The sequence below is a fragment of the Cyphomyrmex costatus genome, unplaced genomic scaffold (assembly GCF_001594065.2).
Source record: "Cyphomyrmex costatus isolate MS0001 unplaced genomic scaffold, Ccosl1.0 scaffold235, whole genome shotgun sequence".
In the NCBI taxonomy this organism is placed as follows: domain Eukaryota; kingdom Metazoa; phylum Arthropoda; class Insecta; order Hymenoptera; family Formicidae; genus Cyphomyrmex; species Cyphomyrmex costatus.
Window position 1 is genome coordinate 177518 of NW_017276422.1, and position 25152 is coordinate 202669.

The window sequence follows — 25152 nt, forward strand, 5'->3', positions numbered from 1 at the left end:
ATAATTTTTGTCTGTTAATAAATTTTCCGTATCTTTTTACACATTGTTCAATTTTGTTATCAAATGTAAAAAGATGAACCAACCAATCGACCAACTAGCGCCATCTAATTGTAACTTGGTGCATTTTGGCGCGCGAACATCGAGCGGTGTCGCAATCTGTGATCAAGCCAGAGAATTATAATGTACTCGATAACGCATATGCGTTATAGATGTCGCGTCAATGTTTGCTAATTTAGAGTTCCTCTCTCTATGCTAATTGCTGCCGACAGTGCCGACATTTATCAACGTTCATTTGACAAGATTGATTGCGAGACCATCAAGATCGATCGGTGCGTCATTTCTATACGATCCAATATTGTGTGAAAGTAGCCAAAGTAGCTTTTCTTCAGAAATAATGGACGACACCATGTCTTCTACGATAACGGAGATGTTTACTACGTTCCAAGACTTCCTGAACAACGAGCAAGAAATACGCGAGGTGCGTGTGTCGACATGTTCAAGGTTTTGATTAGGTTATGTTGTGAGACAGATTGTTTGGCCGCTGCAATTTCGTGTTTTCCTATTTCTTTTCCAGTCTTGTTTAAATTGTGAAAAATTACGAAAAACGTCTCTCAAATTTAACAGCTCATGTATTCTAACACTACTCCATTCTCAACATAAATTGTCATTTTGAAGAATTACTACGTTTTTCATTAGTAGAATTGATGCACATCTACTGCACATTCAAACCGTCGTACACTACTCTAACCTGGGTATAAAAGTGATATATTTCCATTGATAAAATAGCCAATGTATATTTTATTTAATTGCATAATAAAACGTATTGTGGATTTTACGGTTTACTTTGTTTCAATTTTCATTAAACATACATTTTTATGTTGACTTGTGTACAATGACTTTAAAGTGCATTGAGTGTACACTACAGTTCCATCAATGAAAAACGCTATTAAAGATTGAAAATTAAGTCATTTTTCTTTTCAAGACTGGCTCAGTTTTCAGTCTTTAGAATGACATTTTACTTTCAAAGAATTTATAAAGTATGTTGAGAGACGTTATCAATTTTCTTCTTGTGCTAAAGGCCAGATTGTTTTCCATATTTTTTAAGCCTCATTTTTGCTTTTTATCTCTTGTCTTTTATCATGTTTCTCTTCGTTTTCTATCTTCCAAGATAAAATAAACTTCTGATTAGAAACATGATGGTTGATTGAATGGTTCAAAGGAAGGAAAAAGATAGGAGATAAAATCAAGTTATGAAATACAAAGAGCACATTGTACATCAGGTTTCATAGCAAACAAATATAAGAAAATATTAATAGCAAACAACATTGCTTTTAGCTTTTATTAAAAAATGAATTGGAATATATCGAGATATGTTCTCAGTATTTCATCAAATTTTTCTTTTTGTTGTAGCAAATCCGTGTCATTGTGAAGAATATTGAGAAAAATTCTAGGGATATACTGATGACATTGCAAAATATTCATACAGTACATCACACAATGGAGGAAAATATAAGTACGTTTTTAGAGATAAAATTCTTACATATATATATATATAAAACATACAATATAATACATTTACTTAATGTAACACATTATATTATGTGATATAGTAATTTACTTGTTATTGGTAAATTGCAGTTGTATCAAAATATTGTTCAAAAGCAAGAGAAATATTTGGGGACATAAGGATACAATATGCGAGTCTCGCTGAAGTGGTACCAAGCAATCAGTATTATCGTTACCACGACCAATGGCGTTTTGTCACTCAAAGGCTGTGCTTTCTAGTTGCTCTAGTAATATATTTCGAAATTAAACTCTTAGTCGACAAGAAAACTGTTGCTGATATATTAGGAGGTACATAAATAATTATATTCAATATTTAAATTATTATGTGCCTTTAAATAAAATTTGAAAATGTGCTTTTACATATTGTACTTAATTTTGATAATTTCAGAATAATTTTCATTTATTTTGCAGTAAAAAATAACAGAGAGGATGGCTTCCATTTAGATCTGGAAGATTTCTTACTGGGTCTGCTTCAGTTATCTGCCGAATTGGTATGTATTTTCCGTAATCTTTTCACATACTAGTTTGATAACTACATGTTTTCTTTTAGAGCCGTTTTGCTGTAAATAGTGTCACGAATGGTCATTACTATTGGCCAATAGAAATTGCAACATTTGTTAATGAGCTGAACGCGGGATTCCGGCTATTAAATTTAAAGAATGATATATTGAGAAAACGTTTTGATGCTCTCAAGTATGACGTAAAAAAAATTGAAGAAGTAGTGTATGACTTGTGCATCCGCGGTTTAGTACCGTCCCCTCGGCCTACTGAAGAAACGCCTACTGAAGAGACGCCTACTGAATAGATTTCTGTATCTTTCCATAATATTTTAATATATTTCAATTTATAATAATATACCTCCATGTGTACAATGTCATGTGAAGAGAGATATATATGGTGTTCATGTATAATATATAATACAGAAACATTTATATATTCTTTATTTAGATTTTTATACTTTAGATTATGGTATTAGCAATCGATAAAAATTGCTAATATAATCAAATTATTTCAGGTATTAAGATAAATCGTTTTTTATATTTAAAAACTAGATAAATATGCATTTTAGGTGACACCTTACCGATTTTAATATCTTTTAGATTTATGTAAAGAAGAGTGTCCTGAGTGATTCCCCACAAGAATTAAGTAGGCGGTATCACCTAAAATGTATATTTGTCAAAAACTGTTACTTAAGATTTAATATTTCAGTATATCTAGACGTATCTATCTAATTTATTTCGCTTATTCAATCGAAAATAAATTATATAATTTATTTTGCGAATTTTATGTTATAACAGATGTATGTAAGAGATAGTTTTAATCGAAAAGAAGTAAAGAAAGTAAGTAAAGAACTGTATAAAAAGTGATAGGCATTTTATTTTATTTCTGAAAAATTATATAAGTGTAAGATTAAGTTGTATGTGACTTTAGTATCAGAGATAATTACAAAGCTCAAAATGTCTAAAACATGTTTATTTCAAAATCTGTACGTATATTTTAACAATATATATTTATTGAGTGTACACTTTTTGTCATCCCAATATAACTCTGTATAGATCCAAACCTTTTTTTTAATAGCCTTTATTAAAATCAAATACATTTATCATGCTTTCTCCGTTTATATATCTAACATAATTCGCGGCGAATAGCTTTGCAACATCGTGACTCATTGTTACAGCTGAATTATGTGGTGAGATTGTTACCTATAAACAGATAATATAGTATTACTAGTCCAAAATTTAGATTTTTTATTTGATGAAAACAATTACTTGTGGAAGGTTCCATAATTTGCTCTCCTTTGGCAACGGCTCTTTTTCAAATACATCCAAAATAGCAGCTGAAATCCACTTCTGCTCAAGAGCATTTATCAAGTCTACTTCTCTAATAACGGATCCGCGACCTACGTTAATAAAAACTGTATTTTTGTCTTTGCAATGTTCCAAGACGTTGTCATTTAAAAGTCCTATCGTGTTTTGAGTTGATGGTAACACATTAATGATGTAATCGCAATTTTCCAGAATGTCCAGCAAACTATCTACGGTTCTCTGTTCATCAAGATATGGTAATTTCTCATTCGGAACGGTACGCGTCATTCCCCAGATAGTTGCGCCAAATAGCTTTAGCTTCTCCGCGACTATTTAAATATTATATAAAAGATAAAAAAATTTTTATTGAAATTTTATCAATTGTACATTGGATATAAGATTAATAATAAATTCCATCACTCGCATTACACTGAATTTAATATATTAAAGACTGCTTATAAAGTATCTAAATACTGTAATATAATCAATGTGACAATGAAATAATACATGTATATATTCTAAAAATAGTTTATTTATAATTATGTAATTTTTAATATTATTAAATAAACCAGATTTTCGCTACTTCGATCCAACGTGTGGTATATATGCTCCTTTTTTCTTATTTTTATGTATATATTCTGTTAAGTGACATGATATTATTGGGCATTCAATTATTTTAAAATATTTATGTGTCTTTACATTTACTTTGCTAATTTCCTGTATATCAGTTTTTAGAATGCTCTAATCTATATGTAATGCAAATGAGTGAATTAATTCTTTTGTTATTCGCAGCTTACCCAACTTTCCTATTGTTCCTACTCCTAAGATACCTATGGTTAAATCACGTATAAGTCTATAATTCACCAATTTGCCATCTTGTTTCCATTCAGCAAGCTTTTGATTCTCATATTGTTGTTTCTGATCACGTTCATGGTTGACAATTTGCGCTATCACATATTCGGACATGGCTAGGCCAAAAGACTCGTCTGAGAAACGAGTCAACACATAATCTCTTCGCGTGCTTCGCACATGTGGAATGAATTTATCCAAGCCAGCCCAAGTCGCCTGTATCCATTTGACTGATGTCAAATTGTTTGCATAAGGTATTAATAAATCACAGTCGGCTACTAATATTTCTGCCGCATTAAGTTTAGATAAAGTATCAGCTTGTCCTGTGTGTTTAAGAAATATTAAAATAATTTGGCTATGAGGATATATGTCTTTTTGAAGTTAAATCTTTTTATCATGAGTATCATAATGCAATTTTTTCTCAGAATTTTTTATACAAATTGCAACACTTTTCAGAAATACTGAAAAAGTTTTCTTAAAATTTTCGATATATGAACTCTGAAATATTTTAACATTTTTTATTCTACAATTATTGAAAAAAATACCTTATATTTTTTCGAATTTTGTATAATAAGATTTCACAAGTCATAAAAGTTTTAGAAATCGCAGAATATTAGAATTCATATGTACAATTCTAGAAAAGATTTAGACTTTCTTGACACTTGAAAGGTGTCTCAATTTATATAAAAAGTCTAAGAGAAATTTCTATGAAATTATAAAATTATTCAAAAATTCTGAAACTTATATAAAAATTTTAAGAAAAATATATTTGCACAAGAGATGCAAATAATGTGCTTAAAAATTACGATAATCTTAAATTAATAAGATCTAAAACGCATTTCTAGTAAAATCAACTTTAGGACGTCTATATCATATATATGTTTAAAAAATTAATTCCTGCCATCTCGTTTGAGTCGCGCGGCGAAACATGGTTGGTAGTGTCAAATTTTCCCGCCGCGGTGCGCGCACGCCCCCTTACGGGAGTGGCGGGAGGCCGGCGCCAGTGGCAATGGGAATTCGACACGTGTTCGTCGCGAGGGGGTTATCGGCGGCACGCGGGACGATTGGCGAGCACGGAGACCGCGTCCCGGGGTGCGGTTGCATCGCATCGTGCGCGTGCGAAGCACCGTTACCTGGTGATACGTCCGAAATGCGCAGATTCGGCAACCGCGAGCGCAGGTGGTAAGATAACCTAGGAATCGCGGACAGGACAGCGACGGCCTGAGTCATGTTGCACGTCCAACTTCGTCGTCTCGAATTCCGTGCGATTTCCGCAATGGGCGGGCTACGTGAGTCAAGCATGCAACGACCAGCAATGACCACTCCGTTTAATTTCCGTTCTCCTTCCTTTTCAATCAGCGGAGGCGGTGACACGTGACGACGTATCACCGCGTCCGTCGCGCATTTGGCGCCGTTCGACAGCGACGTTTCACGTGGATAATTTCAAGCGCTTCGTCGATGAACGCGACAGATTGGTTTACTTCATCGTCAAGTTTACCGCCCTCGTTGCCTCTCCTAAAATTTTCACACTTCTTTCCTCGAAGCCTCAAATAAACATGTTCTACTTTATTTTGAGTACAGAAAGCACAATTGAAATGGACGGATCTCGCAATGCGAAGTATCTCTTGTTTCGGATTTGGCGCGATTGAAGGCGGTCCGTAGCTAACTTTTCAAGTCCTCGCCGCACTGGCGACGACGCACGCGCAGAAGCCGCGAGAATAGTTCCTGACATGCCTATGGGACGCCTCATTTCTCTTTGTAATAATAAAAAATTGTTCATTCCTTGTTGAATCGCAATAATTGAATATATAACGAGAGGCACCTGAGTATAATCATGACACAATATAAATAAAACAATTTCTTTTTATTTTATTTTGGACAAAAGAATGTATGCTATATTTGTAAATTCTTATTTCAGAATTAGGTGTTCGAGATTGTATTTGTATGGACGCAAATATAAAGACACAAGAGAGTACGGATTTTGTTAAATAATATCATTTGGACGTATGTTATCTGTGATTTCGATAGTTTTTTTTAGTGAAGCGACGTTCGAGTGAGTGGAACGAGCAGAGGGTGTGCACGGGGTGTACTCGGCTTACGGCGGGAGTGTGTGGGCCAATAGGCGTGCGCGGGCCGCGCGTCGGCCGCGTCACAACGACGGCGATTCCCGCGCTGCGCACGTCGGCCTGCGGAACTGTACGGCGGCGGCCGAACGTGTGTTAAATGGCTGTGCGTCGGCCATGATGGCTTTGAGCAGGGACCGTGTCACGCAAACATGTTTTCAAAGTGATATATCTCGTTTGGTGACTGAGTGACCGTGCTCCAGCGCGATGGCCGGGGAACGATGAGGCCCTGAGCGCTCTCTGTGCCGGGTAATTCGGCCCCCAGGGCCCCCAGCCAGGCCTCAATAGCCCAGGTCCACGGCGTTCCGCGAAACCCGAGGCCCCCCCAGCCGACCCGACTGGCCTCTTACGGTGCGGCCAGCCATCCTTGGTTGTCAACACGCGCGAGCCAGCCGCCCTCAGGATGAGCAAACTGTCGTTCAGGGCGCGCGCCCTGGACGCCTCCAAGCCCATGCCGATCTACATGGCCGAGGAGCTGCCGGATCTGCCAGATTATTCGGCCATTAACCGCGCGGTGCCCCAAATGCCCAGCGGCATGGAAAAGGAGGAGGAATGCGTAAGTCGGAACGTCCAGCATCTCGTTCCAGCATGTTTTCCCCGTCCGCCATCTTACCCACGGCGGAAAATTTCATAAACAACCGGCAGATGGCGACTTACCCGTCGTCGTATACCCTGGAAAATTGACAATTTTCCACTTTTAACGCAATTACCAGCTCACTCGCAATTCTCGCCCGTTATCCCCGTATCCTTCTGCTCTTGATTTGACTGCCTGCGACAGATGTCAATGTCTCCTTCGCCGTTAATCGCGAGTAATCGCGAGTTCTCATACTGTCCTATGTTCCACTGACTCTTTACATCCCAAATGTCAAACATTTCTCTTTCTCGTGCTTGGACAATGTCCTCGCGATGCCTTCTAGGTGCAAGAATCTCCAACTTGGAAATGACGATACGCCAGAATGTCTTTCTCCAGGAAAACTAAAAAATAGATATCCAATTGTTCCAATTTGTTGACTCTGTACTAGACATGTCGCGTTAGACACTGTTTACAATTTGAAGACACATTTGCAGTTGTGTAGCACTCATTCAATCAAGATATTCATCAATTTTCAATCTTTTGTTACATTTTGATATGTTTTAATATAATAGCTTATCAATGATTAAATCTAATATGATTTTTTATATAGTATATGCTATGGTAGAATGTATCATTACATTGAAGATGAGAATAAGTAAACGTCATTTGATATAGCAATGAAATAAGTTCTATTTTGATTTGTATACATAATTTGACAATGCTTACATCAATTATGATATTCAAATGTTTAACTACTTGTTTGAAATGAATCTCTCATAATAAGATTATTTTGTTAAAGGTATTTAAGCTTATTATTAAATATATTGAATATTTTTCTTCCTTTTTGTAAATATATTATATTCTGAAAGTTACATATGTGTAATAGCAATGATTATGTGTTAGATGAGAATATAATATTTTTATTAAATAATTCTATTTATTATATAGGAACACCATCTTCAAAGAGCGATATGCACAGGTCTAATCATTCCTACTCCTGAAGTAACTGATCTGGCAGATGCAGAGATTTATAACAAGATATATCCTGCTGATTATAAGCTGCCTCGCCAGTTAATACATATGCAACGTAAGAACATATTAAAATTGTTTTTATTATTTTTTTTTTTAATTTGTATTAATTCTTGGTAAATAATTAATAAATTTGCTTCTTTTTACAGCCTTTGCTATGGAACAAGACATACCTGATTACGATATGGATTCAGAAGATGAAAAATGGGTTGCGCTACAAAGTCGTAAGATGGAATTGACTCCCCTCCAATTTGAGGAAATGATGGATCGTCTGGAGAAGAGTTCAGGACAAACGGTAGTTACCCTCAATGAAGCCAAGGCACTTTTGAAGGAAGATGATGATTTGATTATTGCAGTGTTTGATTATTGGCTCAACAAACGTCTCAAAACTGTAAGCATCATATTTTTATAATATGCTTTTAGGTTATGTCATATTAATGTGCATGTATTGCTTAAATTATATTTATTAGAAAGATAGGAATATAAGAATATGTACATATTTTATCCTACATATTTTCTCTCTATTTCTCTTCATAAAACTAATAAAATTTTTTATTTCTTAATTTCTTGAATGGGTTAGCTGGAGACACAATAGTGTCTCTGCGCTAAGACATGGCGTGAGACACTGCCATGCTTTTTTACGCAAACTAGCGAGTTGTGCCGCATCGAGATTATCGGGTCTCAATAACGGCTGTCCAAATTGCGAGTTAATAATACTATATATTTTCCACAGCAACATCCTTTGCTGTTAACTGTTAAAACGGAGAATCGATTTGGCTCGGCTGCCAACAATCCATATTTTGCATTCAGACGACGTACAGAGAAGATGCAAACGCGTAAGAATCGTAAAAATGATGAAACCAGCTATGAGAAAATGTTGAAGCTTCGTAGGGATCTTAGTAGAGCGGTCACGCTTCTGGAAATGGTGAAACGCCGAGAAAAGACGAAACGAGAACATCTGCATCTCACAATCGAGATTTACGAAAAACGGTTTGTAAGAAACCATGATGACATCCTTTGTATGCATTACGGTGTTTGTTAAAGGGAATTACTGATTTTTTAGATATCAAGCGCAAGATTTCAGTGGACAAATATTGTCAGAGGTGTCGGCCTTAAAGGCACCGAGACCTGCGTTTGCTCCACTCTTTACTAATCAGTTCGGCGTTCATCAAAATTGGACAAATAAAGTTTGTAAAGTATGTATCAGCTTTAAAGAAAGCGTTTGTTCATCTTTGACATAATTTATTAGGATGTTCCGAAGGAGCGATATTTTCATGTCTGCTATATAATATAATGATTCTTAATATAATTTTTCTTTTAATTTAGGATGAAGTAGTGCCCAGGAAAGAAAAGAGACAGTACAAAAAGCGGAAACATAAAACAGATAGCAGAGGAGGAAGTTTGGACGACACTGGTATTCGTAGCGGAACGGGTAGTGGTGGAGGTCGAGGAAATCGTCCAGGCGTTCTCGGAAGCGGGCTGGACCCGCTTATCAGTTCAGATGAAGATAGCCCGCTCCCTCATTCGCACTCCCAGCCTTCGTTACCTTCTGATCGTGATGACGAGGACGCTACAGACGAAGGTCAATTTGCCTTTCGTCGAAATAGGAATAGCTCTTATTTACCGGTAAGTTGCTATATGTTTCATAACTAAATAGAATTATTTTCCTCAAAATAATTCTATTTAGTTCATTAATTGAAATGATATTAATTATAAGTAAAAATTAGTTAATTAATAAGAATAATTAAGCAAAAGAATCCTGTTGTTGATCAAAGTGGTAGTGAAATACTTTGGTGTATATTTTAATTTTTTTTATAAATATAAGACTACGATTCACTTGGTACTAGAAATGCTTCAAAATATTTTTTGATTGATTATACAATTCTTTTTTCCGATTGATCAATCAAAAGTTTCGAAGCATTTGTAGCGCCAAGTGGACCGCACTCTAAGTATAGTAATTATGTTGATTAATTACTGTGATCATTATCAGATTGAAATTGATGAATCAATATTGATATTGTCTACGATTTAAGTCTACAATTTTTTTCCATAAGCGTTAGTGCAACTAGATAGGTCATTAAGATAGAAATAACCAATTATTTCTTAGGATTCTAAAACTTTTCTCTTTGTACAGCCTGTATCAGGTGGTTTTGGAAATTGGCCTTGGTGTGATAAAAACGAAGGCGGTATTGCTGATAAAAAGTACAGGTTTGCGCTAACTAGCATTAGCAAACCAGTGCCAAGGTGTATTGGTTTTGCACGACGGAGAATTGGTCGTGGTGGCAGGTATGATATCTCTCGACCTGATAAATGTTTTGTGAGATACAGTGACATTTATTTGACTGTTTATTTTCTTGATGATTTACAGAGTGATATTAGACCGTTGTTCGGCCGATATGGATGATATGTGGTCTACTTTAGATTTCACGATACATGATTCCAATCGCGAAACAACAGATTCGAATGCAACTGCCACAGCAATGACTACTGTCAAACAAGAGTGGTATGCTTTTTAATATTTATTATTATTTCTATTTTTGAATAAGGCTCCGAAGATCAGATACAATGGTGAGATACAAAGTCAATGAGAGCCGACACAGGTTGAACGAGTGTATCTTGATATATTTTATTTCCATAAAATTGTGATATAAACGTTTCAACCCTGTATGCTTTGGGTCATCCTCAGTATAATAAAAATTCAATAATTCTTTCTTTAAATGTTGAAGCTCCAAATGTCACTTTTGTGAATATTTAACCAGATACACAAACTGTCATTTAGTAAAATATATCTGTAAAAAACCGTGTTTAAACTTATGTGTGAAATTCTATTGATGAAAATTGTGAAAATTGTGATTTCGTTAAATTTAGTGAAAATTAAGTAACATAACATTCAATACTTAATTTTAATCAAGAAATTTCCTTAAATGTTGGTCGCGTAAGTCTTATTGAATGTTATGTTACTTAATTTTCACTAAATTTAACAAAACTTTTTATTACACAATTTTCATGACATTTGGAGGTCCAATATTTAAAGAAAGAATTATTGAATTTTTATTACACTGAGGATGACCCAAAGCATACAGGGTTGAAACGTTTATATCATTGGCTTTATATCTCACCATTGTACTTATTATTATATTACAATTATAATTAAAGAATATTTAATATTATTTATACTAGTCAATGAAAGAAGAGTAACTTTTATACAATTGTATTTCTGTCTGGGGCAGGTTACATTTTCGACCAAAGACTCCGCCTGTGTCGGTGCATAGTCCAAGCGAGGAAAGTACTGATGACACGGACTCAGACGTTGAGCCAACAGTGTCTCGATCCAAGCTTCCATACCCGTTCCCACCTGACGCGACGTCCATATGCATCGAGGTGGAGCCGGAACGCGCGGGTGACGAATCGCCATTTACATCGGAGTTCAATATTGCGGATTACTTCGTGATGGACACCATGTCGGACACGGATCTCGCAGAGACGGGTCTCGCTAATACGAGTAGTGCGTGCATTAGTGGTCTCTCAGACAGCAGCGTGAACGAATCACGGACAGACGGCGAGCTGGGCAGTTCACATTTTGTAGTGACACCGCTCGTGAATAATCTGTTTGCGCCGCTCACTATGACACAACATACCCGGCTTATCCAATGTAGTGGTGGTTCTAGTGTTGTACATACTTCTACGAGTTCTTCGTTGATTCCTACCTTGTCCTCCGTCGTCGCCTGTACGACAAATCAAGCTATTGTGGCATCAAGTACAATGTCCACGCAGTGCACTGTCGGTGTCAGTGCCGCGGTCGATACACAATCGAATCATCAATCCAAGCAGCAACACAGACAATTGCCGAACAATAGTGCCGCTGCCTCCATTCTCTCGAAATCCTTGACTAGTCCGACAAATAATAGGAATGGTAGTAGCTGCGGTGGTGGTGGTGGTGGTGGTAGTGGCAGTAGTAGTGCAAATGTTAGAGTGTTTAGTGCAAGTACCACGTACAGCGGCAGCAGTGGCGGTAGCAGTAGTAGTAGTAGCGGTAACGGTAGTAACGTCACAAACTTTGGCAATAGCCACCAGAACGGTCCGCTGCCGCACATAAACAACTCTAATAATCTGACGAACAGCACTCACGTTGTGAACAACCAACAGTCCACGTTAGTTATGCCACAGAAGCATCCGCCGTCCAATCTGTTACCCGGCCTCATAACGCAAAGTAAATTGGCGACCCTTGCGAGGAAGCAACAACAGCAGACGCAAAATCAGGCGCCACAGGTCCCAACGTCCGGGGAAATTACGCTTAATAGTAATAGGTAATTCATTACGCTTATAATTAGAAATCTTACATAATTAGAAAAAAAAAAAGATAAAGAATCTTCTTTCGCGAACGCTTGAAATACCAGGATCTAGCAGGAGCATCGTGATGATGAATTCAATAACTGGAACGCGATGGCATGATCTTATATAAAATTTAATTAAACACTGTTCTAAACTTTACCATTGTTCTAATTTATTATTCGTTTGATTTTAGTGAAAATTTGGATATGGAAGTGGATGGAGTGGACAGTTCGCCATGCGATAGCAAGCCGCAGCAGCAGCAGCAGCAGCAGCTTGTACGGGCGAACAAAACAAATTCACTGGCGATGGAAGTGACATGATGCCTGCTATCGGCACCCCTGTTGCCGCCAATACGTCACTGGGGGCTTCGCTAACTCTCTTACCTTGCCTATGATGTCTGCTTCGGGCGGGAGGTCGGATGCGTGATGATATATTGCGCTATGTTGACGTGAATAGCGATACGGCTAGATACAATTGCTCCTCCAATCAGTTGTTTTATCTTGGCGACACTAATCAGCGAATGCGTGGATTCTAATGCAAGTACCAAATTTCTTTCTCTTCTCTCCGTCGGAGGGATCGTGCTCCATATTCTTTAAATTATTTTTTTCCTTGCTCATTGAACGATCAATAGCAATTTACCGCTAAATACACTCAATAGCCATGTGAAAAATATTGCCATTGTTTCTGTAGATACAAGATTTCGAAAGAAACTACTCTATCCGATTAGCTGAAATTAGCACTAACGTTTTTAATAATAAGTACTCGTTTTTTTCTTTGTCTTTAAGAATAAAAAATGAGATATAGCCTAAGAACAAATTGGGTTCTAACTATACGAATAGCTTAACTGTAAAAAAAAAAAAGTAAAAAAGAGATGGTGTATATCATTAAGTCGAAATATAGCGTGCAATACTTCTTTATTATTTTTAGCGACAATAGTTTGCAACAATCTCGTTCGTTCAATGCAAGGAAAATTGTAACCGAAAATCGGAAATGCAATTATGTTTATCTTAACTTAAAAATTTTTCATTTATCAGATTGATATCGTTAAATTATACAATAATTGGGTGTACAATAATGCAACAAGCTTTCTCAGACACAGCATTGATTATTGAATTATAAAAATTCCACGAAAAATTCTTTTAGTTTTCTATATCTCAACATCTATTCGTTTTCAAAATAGACACTCGAGAATATAAAAGCTTTACATGGACATATGGTCCGATTATTAAGAATTGTTTTATTTATCCTAAAATTAAATAAAATCAGATCGTTGTTTTGGAAAAGATTTCGGATAGTTTCCTGTAAGTTTCCTGTAAGTTTCCTGTAAGTTTCATTCGCAACAGTGTATGGAAAATAGATACAAAGCATTACATTAACAGTGGTGGAGATTGTATAGTAATCTGCTTATAAATACAATAGATTATGCTCGAAATACATCTCGTCGCTTTCCAGATAAATAACACTACAAGAAAGTAGATTAATTAATTTCTTATGAAAATGTACGATTTTTCTCAATACTGTATATAGATTCGGTTCGCGAGTATTGTACGACTTTATATAGTAATGCTCCTTATATACATATATATATTATATATATACACATATATATATATATAATACTACGTTAAAGGCTTCCAGGCTGTGAAATATTGAAGCTATTGTTATCAATTAATCTTTGATAGCATTAAGTCATTGTAATCGTAAAATCGATTTTCTTTTTTTCCCCCCCTCTTTCTCTCCAATAATCGCTAAACTGTACATTTTGATATCTGTATATCTGTCACGCGACCGATATACAATTATAATGTAATGTAACTATATAATGTTGCGTTTGGAAAGCTTGTATCACTGGATTTGTGTTTACGCGAAAAGATCATTATATACTGTGTTAGAATCTACAAAGCTTACTGGGGGCAATGTATAAGAATACTTATGTCTTTCACATCAGTGACTGAAATTACCACTATCGATGTAGGGAAATACTTCGAGCTACGGTGTTTGGCAAAGTAAATATACAAGCGGTTAAATTTCATTGTTTCTAAAGGCAGATTCATTAACTGTACATGTGTTCTTCTACACGCGAATTTATTTCGTGACTTTTTTTATCTCTCCCGTATAAATGAATTTAACGAGATAAGATCGAAGCAAGCTATTACGATACTGCACCTCATATCACACTTTTATCTGTCCTCTCACAGGTATTCTACCGTACCGTAGATAAACGTAAACGTCAAAAAGCAGTTCGATACGTGTTCTTATTTGTAGAATAGAATTCTTATGGCTCTCGAATACAAATACGGATACGAATGTCGGAATTCAAACCCGTGTGAATCTTGCCACGTCTTATAGGCATATTGAGAGATTCGAGCATGCTAATAAAATTCGGGCGTGCCATTAAATCTCTGTTTGGACAGGTATCTCAACGTTATCCTCCAAGAAAGCAACGTCATCAAATTATACATGAGTGGCATTCGTTCCCTTCACTGATGTACATGTAATTCGCCTCAAAGTTCGAGAGGTAGAGTCTGTTGATACAACTAAACAAATTATCTTGAATGTATCTACAGTTTACTCGAGCAAATATCTCATCGTACTCGTACATTTAATCGACACAAACTTCCTCTAGATAAAACGTGTACGTTTTCGCTAACTCGGTATTTAATTCATTACCGTGAAAAAAAAAAACATAGTATCTCCTGGGTTTTCCACATATAGATAACATGTATAACAGCTCTCTTCCTCTCTTAGTCTTTCTATAAGACACCATTTGCTTTTCTGTCTTCTTCATCAAATTGCAAAATGTGAAAATGTAAAAATATTAAAAAACGTATAGAAGAAACGAGAGATTATCTTTGTGATCGAACTCATGATCTGTATACTTTATTTTCATAAACACGCACGGTGATCTAAACTTTTCCAAATTAACAATATATTTTCGGGTTATACTGAGAGAGAGAGAGAAAGAGAGAGGGGGGAGGAAAGGGGGGAGAGAGAGAGAGAGAGAGAGACAGATCAGAACGATTGTATGGTCGGAGTGCCTTGCAGAGAAACAGATCACTTTTGTACCCTTTGTAATCACACTCGACTCTCATATTATTCTTTGACATACTGATAGTTGTACTTTTCTTGTTATTGCAAACAGAATAACCGCGTACAAGAATGAATGATGAATTTGAGATTACGCAACAATTGATTGTTATTTGTTGCAAGTTAAAATATGCAAATACTGATCATTGAGTATAATTGCCGGTGTAAACAAAGAATTTTTGATTTCTGATCTGTGAACGCCTGGTCTCAAAGGAATCTCTCGCGGTAGCGAGCCATAAAACGTCGCCAGTTGTAATGCGAGAATAAGGGGGAGTAAGACTATGGTGCGAGTGATTACAAAAATCGTAGGAAAACTTTTCGAAATCGTAATAAAATAAAATAAAAAAATCAGATATATTGTATATATAAAAATAATTACGCTTATTGTATCTCTTACTTTTAGGTAATTAATTAACTGAATAACTGTAATTAAAAAAAAAGAAACGTTGTTGTGGTAGACGCACAGCGAAATGTGTATGAAAATTTATGAATTTCAAGACGATTTTAGAAAGGAGGAGTAATAAAGAAATTTTATCCTGGATAGAACTTATTATTTTGTTAAGATCTTCACACTTTCGCCTATATATTGTCGGGACGTGTTATTTTTTTGTGAGATCCGTTTTCTGACACGTGTTTGTATATAGTCTTTAATATTAGAAATAGAAACTTTCTCTCGTTTTTCTCAGATTCACTGTTGAGCGTGAAACCGAAATTCCTCCGTTCTCTCAACCTTGTTTGCTCTTGTGTATTCATAGTATCTAGCTTTTATAAACGTTACCGTGAACACGTACACGTACACATACACAAACAGAAACGCCAGCGTGTGTATACATATATATGTGTATATATATATATATATATATATGTATATGCTGCTAAAGAGATTTCTAGCGACGCCTTGAAAACGAAAGAAGCGATAACTCTTCCGCCAAATGATTTTGAGAAGAACGAGCGACTTTATGCGAATGAAAAGGAGGAAAAGATAAACAAAGATTCGAAAATGTATCTGTAAAGAGAAGAATCCGTTTATTTTAGTTGGAATGCTTTAAGAACAACGTATAGCGGATGTATATGAATTTTTATATAAAATTTATTAATGTTAAAGGTAATCCGATAGCCATTAAAGTTAAATAAAACGTCGAGAATCGAGATTTGAGGATCGCTCCAACCAAAGACTGAGTTCGCTTTACATTTCTCTGGTTTGGCAAACACGAAATTCCACTGCGGCTACGACCGACAGCTGCGCGTTGAGAGACGTTCCGAAAAATTGATTGACCGAAAGAAAATAAGAGAAGAAGCAAAATAGAGAGGTCGGTCGTATCTCGAACGGTGAGACTTCGTGTTTACCTAATTCGTTGCATTCGCGAGAAACAATAGTGTATCATATAAGTAGAAGTTAAGACCGATCAATGCAAATATTTCGAGTTGATGGTCGAGATGAGATGAAGGTGACGAAAGGATAAGCCGGCTCGTTTATGCGTAGGGAAGGAGATTATCAGGAGGAGAGATGATCGAGCTTAAAACTGGTAAATAGATCTACCTAAACGAGAAGGCTCCACGACACTATTTCTGCGTGTTAAACAGATTTACGATTTAATATCAACCGATGCGTCGAGGCACGATGTGTACCTACTTATATACATGTATTTTATTCTGTGAATACAGTGTAGGGCTTCCGCGTCGCTGTGCGACGCAGGAAGGTTCGATCGGGACGAAAAGGAAAGAAACAAATAAATGAAAGAAGAGAAAAAGGACAGAGACGACGCTTCAGCCAAAGCTTCAATTTGAACGCGAGACTTTGGGCGCAAGTAATCTCTTAATTGACAAGAACAATTGTACAGTCGGAGGACTGAAACAGTCGGGAGCTGAAAGAGGAGACACTGGGAGTTCTATATACGATCGCGTACATACGCGGGATGTGTACATACAGGATATGTTGCACGAATCCAGCATTGTAGGAAAAAAATTAAAAAGGATAAGACAAAAAAGCTTTTACAATAGCTCTATATAACCTGCTCAAAATATGTCTGTCATTTTCATTACAAAGTTTATGCAAGAAATGAAACGCATAATGCCCTACAAAGCTGGACTTACAGGACATCCCGTAGAACATTGACTCCGGACGGCCCTTCGACCTGTTCCTCGACACAACACGTCGTCTCATCAAGTCCGTCACCTGTTAACACCCCTCGATGCTACGTAACGTCTTATTTATTGAGATAGCCGTGATACTGTACCCATGAATTATTTTACACATATATTACTATTATGTAAATTATATAAAATTATTACGCATATTATTTAAATTATATGAAATTATTACGCATATTATTGTAATTTAACCGTATATTTTATTTTTTCAAGCTTTCAGTTGCAACCTTTCGTTCAAAGACGACAAATATTATCTCGATCTTTATTGTTGATACGATAGAGAATAGAGAGGTGTTATCAGGTGGACGAGTCGGCATTTTCCCGCAATTTATGTATAGAGACCTAAGTATTAATTACTCGTAATCATTGCGATTAACAGCGCGCGCGAGGTAGCGGATATAATTGAGTGTGTGTTGTGTGTGTGTGTGTGTGTGTGTGTGTGTGTGTGTGTGTGTGTGTGTGTGTGTGTGTGTGTGTGTATATGTGTGTATATATATATATATATTATAAGTCAATTTACGGGTTGCATTTTTTGGCTATTAAATATATTCTAACTAGCGTGTAACTTCGAGGGGGAGGGAGAAGAACGAAATCGGCGGATGCATACTGAATGACTTGTACATATTCGTATACATATGTACGTATACACATAGCGCATTTCGTGGGCTCTGTACATGCAAACACGACATACATAAATACATATACATATATATGTGTATATAAATTTATGTATGCATATATATATATATATATATAAAGATAAAAATATATAAAATGAGAGAGAGAAAGAAGAATGCTACGCGTTAAGGCGCAACTTGCTGTATACAATATCTATGAGCAACTCGGCGAGCCGAATGCAAAATGATACGAATGTATAAAATTGGGTTTTATTTGCATTCGTCACGCGGCAACAAGACGTCACTTTTAAAAGGCGTGTCACGAATCCCGTTTCTTTATATTTGTTGAACAAGAGAAAAATAGATAGCGTCGTTCTTACGTTTTGAGAAAATTACATTTGATATAACAGACGACAAAATCCGAACAAAATGGACCTGCCAAAATAAATTCCGATTACGCTGGCTATTAAACAATATTTCTTTTCTGTTTTTTTTTTTTTTAAAGCTTACCTAACTCTTCAGGATTAATGCTTTAATTTTTTTCTGTTAAATTTGGATATATAGAGCAAATCTGTTCTCACAAAATTCTATTTTTTTTTTCATATTTAAGTAATATTGTAGAATGTATAATTTTTCCTTGTAAGAGGGATTTCTTAAAACGTGCGTTTTTTTAACATTAAATTGACGTTTTATTTTTGTTATACGAACTATAACTTTTCAGACTTGCAGTGAATAACGGAACGCAGCCTTTACGTATCGAATGACGTAATCATCGCATTAAATTACAACTGTACTATAATGTTCTTTACTCGGTCACTGAGTTTTTGCAAGCTAATATTTTATAGCCTCGTATTTATAAATAATATTTTTACGTATCGAGTGGCGTGAATTATCACGTTGGATTACCATTGCTGTGACGTTAATAAGTTATTAAAATGTAGGGCTTTTACCAGAAGATTACATTTGCCGCGCTCATTTTCCGCCAGGCGAGATGCGCACGACGTCTGCGCATGCGCGGAAGAGTGATTCTAACCCTATCTGACGTTATCACGGTAACGTGATATATCCGCTCGCCGAGTTGGTGATTAATTTTATACAGTGGTGTGTTTTCGACTTCGAGACGCAGATTTGCAATCCCTTTAGTCTTTCCTACGGCGTACGTACGCGCGACTTCTGGACCTTTATCTTTAAGGTAAAGCGAGAAGGATGATAAAACTCACCGTTTCGCTAGGCTTTACACACCCTCGGACGTCCTTCAGTAGTTTAAACTTCGGGAAGAATTGCAAGACAGAGTATTAAAACGCCATTGATACTTAGGCTTCGTCGCGACACGATCCACATTCTGGATCTGTATAGCTTAGACAAACGACACACTTGTATCCGCCGGTGATTTGTATGGTGTAAATACTGTAATTTTCTTGGTCGATATGCTATGGTTTAAACTAAGTTTTACTTTTAAGGATAGGATAATGTACGAACGAAATAAAAAAGGATTGAGAGCAAATAGTTGATGCAAAAGTGATCCTCCGTTCGTTCCTCCAGGTGTCCAAGGATGTGATTACAATCGTGTCTGCACTTGGGTCCCTTTTGTTTATTCCAGTGATGCATTAGTATGACGTTATACAGTATTATTACACTAATTTGTCAGAATACCATAAATATAATTTGACTTAAGCTGAACATATTTCCTATAATAATGGCACAAACCAGAATAGATCAGTTCTATAAAGTTACAACTGGCAACAAAAATTCTAAAAGTGTAAACGGCAACATCAAAAAGTTGCCTAATAAGAGATCTAGAAGTTCAGTTATTGGTAGAATGGTAAGTTACAATTGTCATTAACTGTCTAATGAACATGGTAACAATTTGAGTCTGATATTAATAATATAATGAATTTTTTTGTCTTATGCAGGAAGGTAAACTAGTATCAGACAATTCAAGAACTCTTGTACATAAGAACAACAATCAAAGTTCATATAAAATAAATAAACAAAATAGAAAGCATGATAATGTCTCGTTAGACAACAGGGCATCTCCTCTTGGAAATAATATGAATAACAGTCCAATTATAATTATAGAAAATATGACAGTAATGTCACCAACCACTAAACGTTCTTCTTCTCCTGATATAATATATATTGGAAGTCAACAACGTACTGTACCATGCAGCAGTAGAAACCGCAAGTCTACTACATTTACTTCAAAAACATCATCTCCAATAAAAAACATGATAGATGAATCACCACCTGCAAAGATACCGCGCAGGAAACTATTCATAGATGAAGCCAAGTACAGTCCAGCTAAATCATTTGATGATAGAATCGAGAATAGTCCAACTAAAATTACAGAAAATAAAATGTCGCCAACTATTAAATATACTTCTCATGTAGTATATATTGAAAGTCAACAATGTGCTGTATCACGCAGTGGTACACAATTTACGCCAAAGAAATCGACTCCAATAAAAAATGCGCTAGACAAGTCGTCATCCATGATGAGAGCGCGAAAGAAATTGTTCGATGATAGAATTGAGGAACTGATATCCGCAACAATAAATAATCTAAATTTAGCCAAAGAAGGAGCCATTGCTAACAATAACATTGATCTGGAAAAGGTTTACTCGAGTAAGAGATTTAACTATAAATACAATCCCATAGACACTACAGTTTCGACAAAATACGAAATTAACGATGTAGTTGTACCTACGGATAAGAATTCGCTGCATTTCTTCTTAGCTGTTGTTACCGTATTGTCTAATCCAGTCAATTGCGGATATTTCGATCAGGACGAGTTGGATTTTATATTTTCGATGATTACTCTTCAAAAAAGTGCACAAGCGTTACTGATACGTATGCTGAAAAGGAAGCACATGTGGCACAGGATAAACAATATTAAATACGATGAGATATCAAATGATTTGAAACCCATCTTTGATGAGCTTGTATCACGATCTATGTTTAAAAATAACATTGATGAAGAAGAGGTATCTGTTTTACTGAACTTGTTGCAAGCCGATGAACTTCGCAGGATTTGTCGGGAATCAAAGATCAAAGTTTCTGGAAAAAAGTTGAGTATTCAATCGATTCTGACATTCTGCAAAACAAAACCATTGTTTCCTGGAATGGTGACTCCTGAAACGAAACTACGCGCGTCGGTCAACAAGCTTTTGGGGAATTGCATATTATTAAACGACAAAGTAAAAGAATTGGTTGATAGAATAATTACTTTGCTGATACCTAATCGAGATCCTACCGAGACGTTGGTGGATGTATTTCGAATGTTGTGGAGCGTTGAGGCTGGTGATACAAAGTTTCCAGATGTAGCCAAAAGTGACCTGCCTATCTTTGTCAGCAAAAAACATTTGCTAAAGTATAATTATTTTTTTATTTTATGATCCATTATACCTTTTATCACTTTTGAATCTTATTTTAATTTGAATTTTGTACTTTACAGTTATATTGAGGCTAAAAATACGTTAAGTAATGTATTGACGGCAATCGAGAAAAAACAATGGGATACCGTAAAAAATATTGGAAATTTAGCTGCACAACGTTTGCCGCTCTTCTTAGAGTCGGAAAGGTAAGGAAAATGTAATTAACAGAATATATTTATTTAAAAGAAGATCATTATAAAGTAAATTTGTTTTATACTGCCATTTGTAGTTTTCAAGATTCTAGTCTGCCTCATCACATCAGGCATTTTATGCCAGGTTACATATGGCTCAAAGTCTTGTCGAAAAGCATCGATACATTTAAAAAGTCCAAAGAAACGCTACTACAGGCGCTGACATTTTTGCGAATGTTAATAGAGCAGAATTGTCATATGAAACATAGAAAAGGCCAGTGGTACAGTGAATTGATCAAGATAGAGATGTTTCATAGGAAAAATTTTGAAGCTAGTTTCTTATTCTTATCAGAAGCAGTGTTATATCAGAACCTGACTGAAGTTGATAAATTAGACTTGTTAGAAAGAGCAAAAAAAATTGATAGAAGAAAATCTGGCATTGACAAAAGGATAAAAGATGCTGTTAAAATGTTGATTAATGAATTTAGCAAAATACAACTTACATTTCAGAATTCCAAGACGATAGAAGGAATATTATGCAAGTAAGTTATAAATTAAATCTTGAATAAAGACTAAACTACATTTAAATAGAGATTAAGATATGTATATATCTTTCTAGGAATACTTCACAGATAAAGAGCAGTTGGTGTATCAGCAAGGGAATAAACCAAGTATATGGTTCGGTTGAAAGTCTAGCGTTATATCACTACAAAAGCGAGGGATATATCAAAGGCGTGCATTGTGAAGGTGCCTTTCCAATCACCCTGTTCGCAACATTATTTTGGAATGAAATTTATAACATAAACGTTCCCGGTGCTTGGGTGTCGTTGTATCAGGATGCGCCGTTGGATTTGTATACGTCAGAATTTTACGAGAATAGGAAAAAAGAAATTGACAAGAAGATTCAAGATATTCTAAGTTACGATTCAGAAACATTAAGCAAGCATTTACAGGATGAATTCGAGTTACATTCTAAATACAGATCTATTTCTCAGGCCAATATTTTTGATGACAGTAACAGCTTCAAGGTAAGTAATAATACTTACCAGATAATTGATAAATACTACCAGCTAATTAATAAATTTTAATAAAGCACGAATTATAAATATCGCACTTGTTTTCAGGAAGTAGTTTTTTGCTTAGGAGTAAAAGGTGTTATTGGAATATGCGAACGACTCATTCATAACTACTCACTCTGGAAAGCTGGGTTTCCAGATTTAATTGTATGGAATATAAATACAAAACAGGTAAGTCAATCTTTTTTTTTTCTATGTACAATTTTAAAAGTTTATATGGAATAGATCTTAATAATGTCTTATATTCTATCGAACATAAGTTTTATACAATTATAACCTAATATATTTTTTAGTATAAAATCGTAGAAGTGAAAGGTCCGAAAGATTCACTGTCAACTAAACAAACATTATGGTTGGATTACTTAAATCAACTTGAATTGAAAACAGAAGTGTGCTACTGTAAGGTAATCATATTTTATACTATAAAAAAAACTTAATTATTTTATAATATATATCAACCTTTTTAAGGCGCCAGTGCTTCTGTCACAGTAATAGAACAGGGACCTTGGAAGTGATATCTGTAAAATAATTCGCTTTTTAAAAAAATTATTGGCTTATGATTTAATTCAATCTATTTTCTGTAGCTGTGAATTAATGTACACATTTGGAACTTAAAGTAAAATAGGTTTGGATTTAAAGTGAAATATATTTGATATTTAGTGAAAGTAAGAAAAAGAGATCTAGTCTAGTGCATAAGAATGAAAAACAAAAAAACAGATCTAATATTCAACATAACACATTTTTTTGTTACAGTCAAAAGCGAGTTATTCTCAAGGATATAAACGGAAGCATGAGGAAACTGTGATATAACTTTTTCCACAAATGATTACAGAGATATATTTTATGCATGTATAAAAAAGAATTACTATTTTTATATTGTTAAAATATTGCGATATCTATATATGTCTCTATAGATTTTTTATTTTAAAATTATAAAAATTTTAGTTATTTCGGCGAATATATTAAATGATGATTAAAAGAAATTTTTTTACTGAGACAAAGGAGTTTTTGTACTTACTGCAATTGTTTTGTGGCTGGCGTTTCTTCTATATTGAACTCTGCGACCGGTATATTACGTTGTGCTACATGTGGTGCAAACATAGCAGCTGGATATACGATCGCCGAGGTTCCAATAACCAGGCAAGCGTCACATGTTTCCACAATGTCATCTGCAGTTTAAAAACGTTAGTAAATTATATTTTAGTTTTTTTATGTTATGTACTTTAGACACAATCGCTTTTTAATCGGACTCCGATTTCTTTCACTCATTTTATACAATATTTTACACGAGTAGTATGTTATTTTATCATATTTTGAATGAACAGTTACGTTTTTGTTAAATAAAATTACACACGAGCTTTCTCCAGCACATCTGCATCCAATTGTTCTCCGAACCATATAATGTCAGGTCGCAGCAATGCTCCACAATCTTTGATTTCACAACGTGGTAATTCTTCTGTTGGAATATCAGAAGACATGATGTTCGGATCAGGAGATCTGCTTAGATACATTATCATCAGATCGACAAGATGATTTTGTCTAGCATTATATAATTTGTGATTATATTACAGAATTTATGCGTACCCTTTTCCTGCTAGCGCCGGGCAGATGGGAATGTTCTCGTTAATTGCAACGTTTTGGCATTTAGTACAGCGTGTTCTGTAAAGTGAGCCATGCAGTTCCAGTACATCCGTCGCCCCAGCTTTTTGATGCAGATCATCTATATTTTGCGTGACAATCGACACCCTTTTACCCTCCGCTATCTTGCGCTTCTGAAAATCTGCTACGGCTTCGTGTGCCTAGGAATTAGAAAGGACAAGAATAATACATTTGCTTCTGACTTATAAAACTCATTAAAAGTAAATGTAAATATTATGATGAAAGGAAAGCTTTTTGTAATAGTGATATTTGTTTCTTTGATACTTTTATACTTTAAATTACCTTATTTGGCTTAACCTTACTCGCTAGCTGCCTGCGATACTCGTAGAACTCCCAGACTAGTGAAGGATTCGCCGCGAAGGCCTCCGGCGTTGCGAGACTTGGCGCTTGGTATTTACGCCAAAAACCACCGGCACCCCGAAAGGTCGGTACGCCGGACTCTGCGGAGATTCCGCTGCCGGTGAGGATCAGGATATTACTGGCATTTGCGAGGACATCGCGGAAAGACTTCATTACGTTGCGCATCGAAGTCGTCTCGCGCGAAAATAAATTGTAATTAAATAATGATTAATAATTTTCGCAAGTAATCCCGAGCGATCACGTGTACGCGGCGGTCAGCTGGCGAACAGCTGACCCACGATGACAAGCTCTTTGTTTCTCGTAGATGCGCTTTGTCATGTGGAGTATGTTTGGTATAAGAACTTAAAAGCAATCGACCG

At 35.7% G+C, this 25152-nt stretch overlaps 5 protein-coding genes across 5 annotated transcripts; 3 read left to right on the forward strand and 2 right to left on the reverse strand.

Moving 5' to 3' along the window:
- The first annotated feature begins 268 nt into the window (after positions 1 to 268).
- trsn (translin) lies at positions 269 to 2416 on the forward strand. Its single transcript, XM_018540154.1, has 5 exons — positions 269 to 478; positions 1411 to 1513; positions 1639 to 1854; positions 1978 to 2057; positions 2117 to 2416. The coding sequence occupies exons 1-5, from the start codon at positions 395 to 397 to the stop codon at positions 2369 to 2371; spliced, it is 738 nt and encodes a 245-aa protein (XP_018395656.1). The 5' UTR covers positions 269 to 394; the 3' UTR covers positions 2372 to 2416.
- Positions 2417 to 3137: 721 nt separating this feature from the next.
- LOC108774132 (glyoxylate/hydroxypyruvate reductase A) lies at positions 3138 to 5462 on the reverse strand. The gene is made up of 4 exons (XM_018540155.1): positions 5354 to 5462; positions 4169 to 4543; positions 3336 to 3700; positions 3138 to 3269 (listed from the first exon to the last, which is right to left on the reverse strand). Exons 1-4 carry the CDS (start codon positions 5448 to 5450, stop codon positions 3138 to 3140), a joined length of 969 nt encoding a protein of 322 aa, XP_018395657.1. The 5' UTR covers positions 5451 to 5462.
- A 1284-nt stretch (positions 5463 to 6746) lies between these two features.
- E(Pc) (Enhancer of Polycomb) lies at positions 6747 to 12855 on the forward strand. Its single transcript, XM_018540149.1, has 10 exons — positions 6747 to 6899; positions 7866 to 8004; positions 8096 to 8337; positions 8680 to 8936; positions 9010 to 9142; positions 9273 to 9572; positions 10081 to 10232; positions 10315 to 10449; positions 11177 to 12253; positions 12472 to 12855. Exons 1-10 carry the CDS (start codon positions 6747 to 6749, stop codon positions 12596 to 12598), a joined length of 2715 nt encoding a protein of 904 aa, XP_018395651.1. The 3' UTR covers positions 12599 to 12855.
- A 6773-nt stretch (positions 12856 to 19628) lies between these two features.
- LOC108774114 (fanconi-associated nuclease 1) lies at positions 19629 to 23620 on the forward strand. The gene is made up of 8 exons (XM_018540131.1): positions 19629 to 19955; positions 20047 to 21503; positions 21588 to 21713; positions 21797 to 22240; positions 22318 to 22726; positions 22823 to 22945; positions 23068 to 23178; positions 23528 to 23620. Exons 1-8 carry the CDS (start codon positions 19830 to 19832, stop codon positions 23582 to 23584), a joined length of 2853 nt encoding a protein of 950 aa, XP_018395633.1. The 5' UTR covers positions 19629 to 19829; the 3' UTR covers positions 23585 to 23620.
- Positions 23170 to 25057, reverse strand: LOC108774115 (NAD-dependent protein deacylase sirtuin-5, mitochondrial). The gene is made up of 5 exons (XM_018540132.1): positions 24716 to 25057; positions 24359 to 24573; positions 24129 to 24271; positions 23793 to 23943; positions 23170 to 23292 (listed from the first exon to the last, which is right to left on the reverse strand). The coding sequence occupies exons 1-5, from the start codon at positions 24956 to 24958 to the stop codon at positions 23238 to 23240; spliced, it is 807 nt and encodes a 268-aa protein (XP_018395634.1). The 5' UTR covers positions 24959 to 25057; the 3' UTR covers positions 23170 to 23237.
- Between the last annotated feature and the right edge of the window lie 95 nt (positions 25058 to 25152).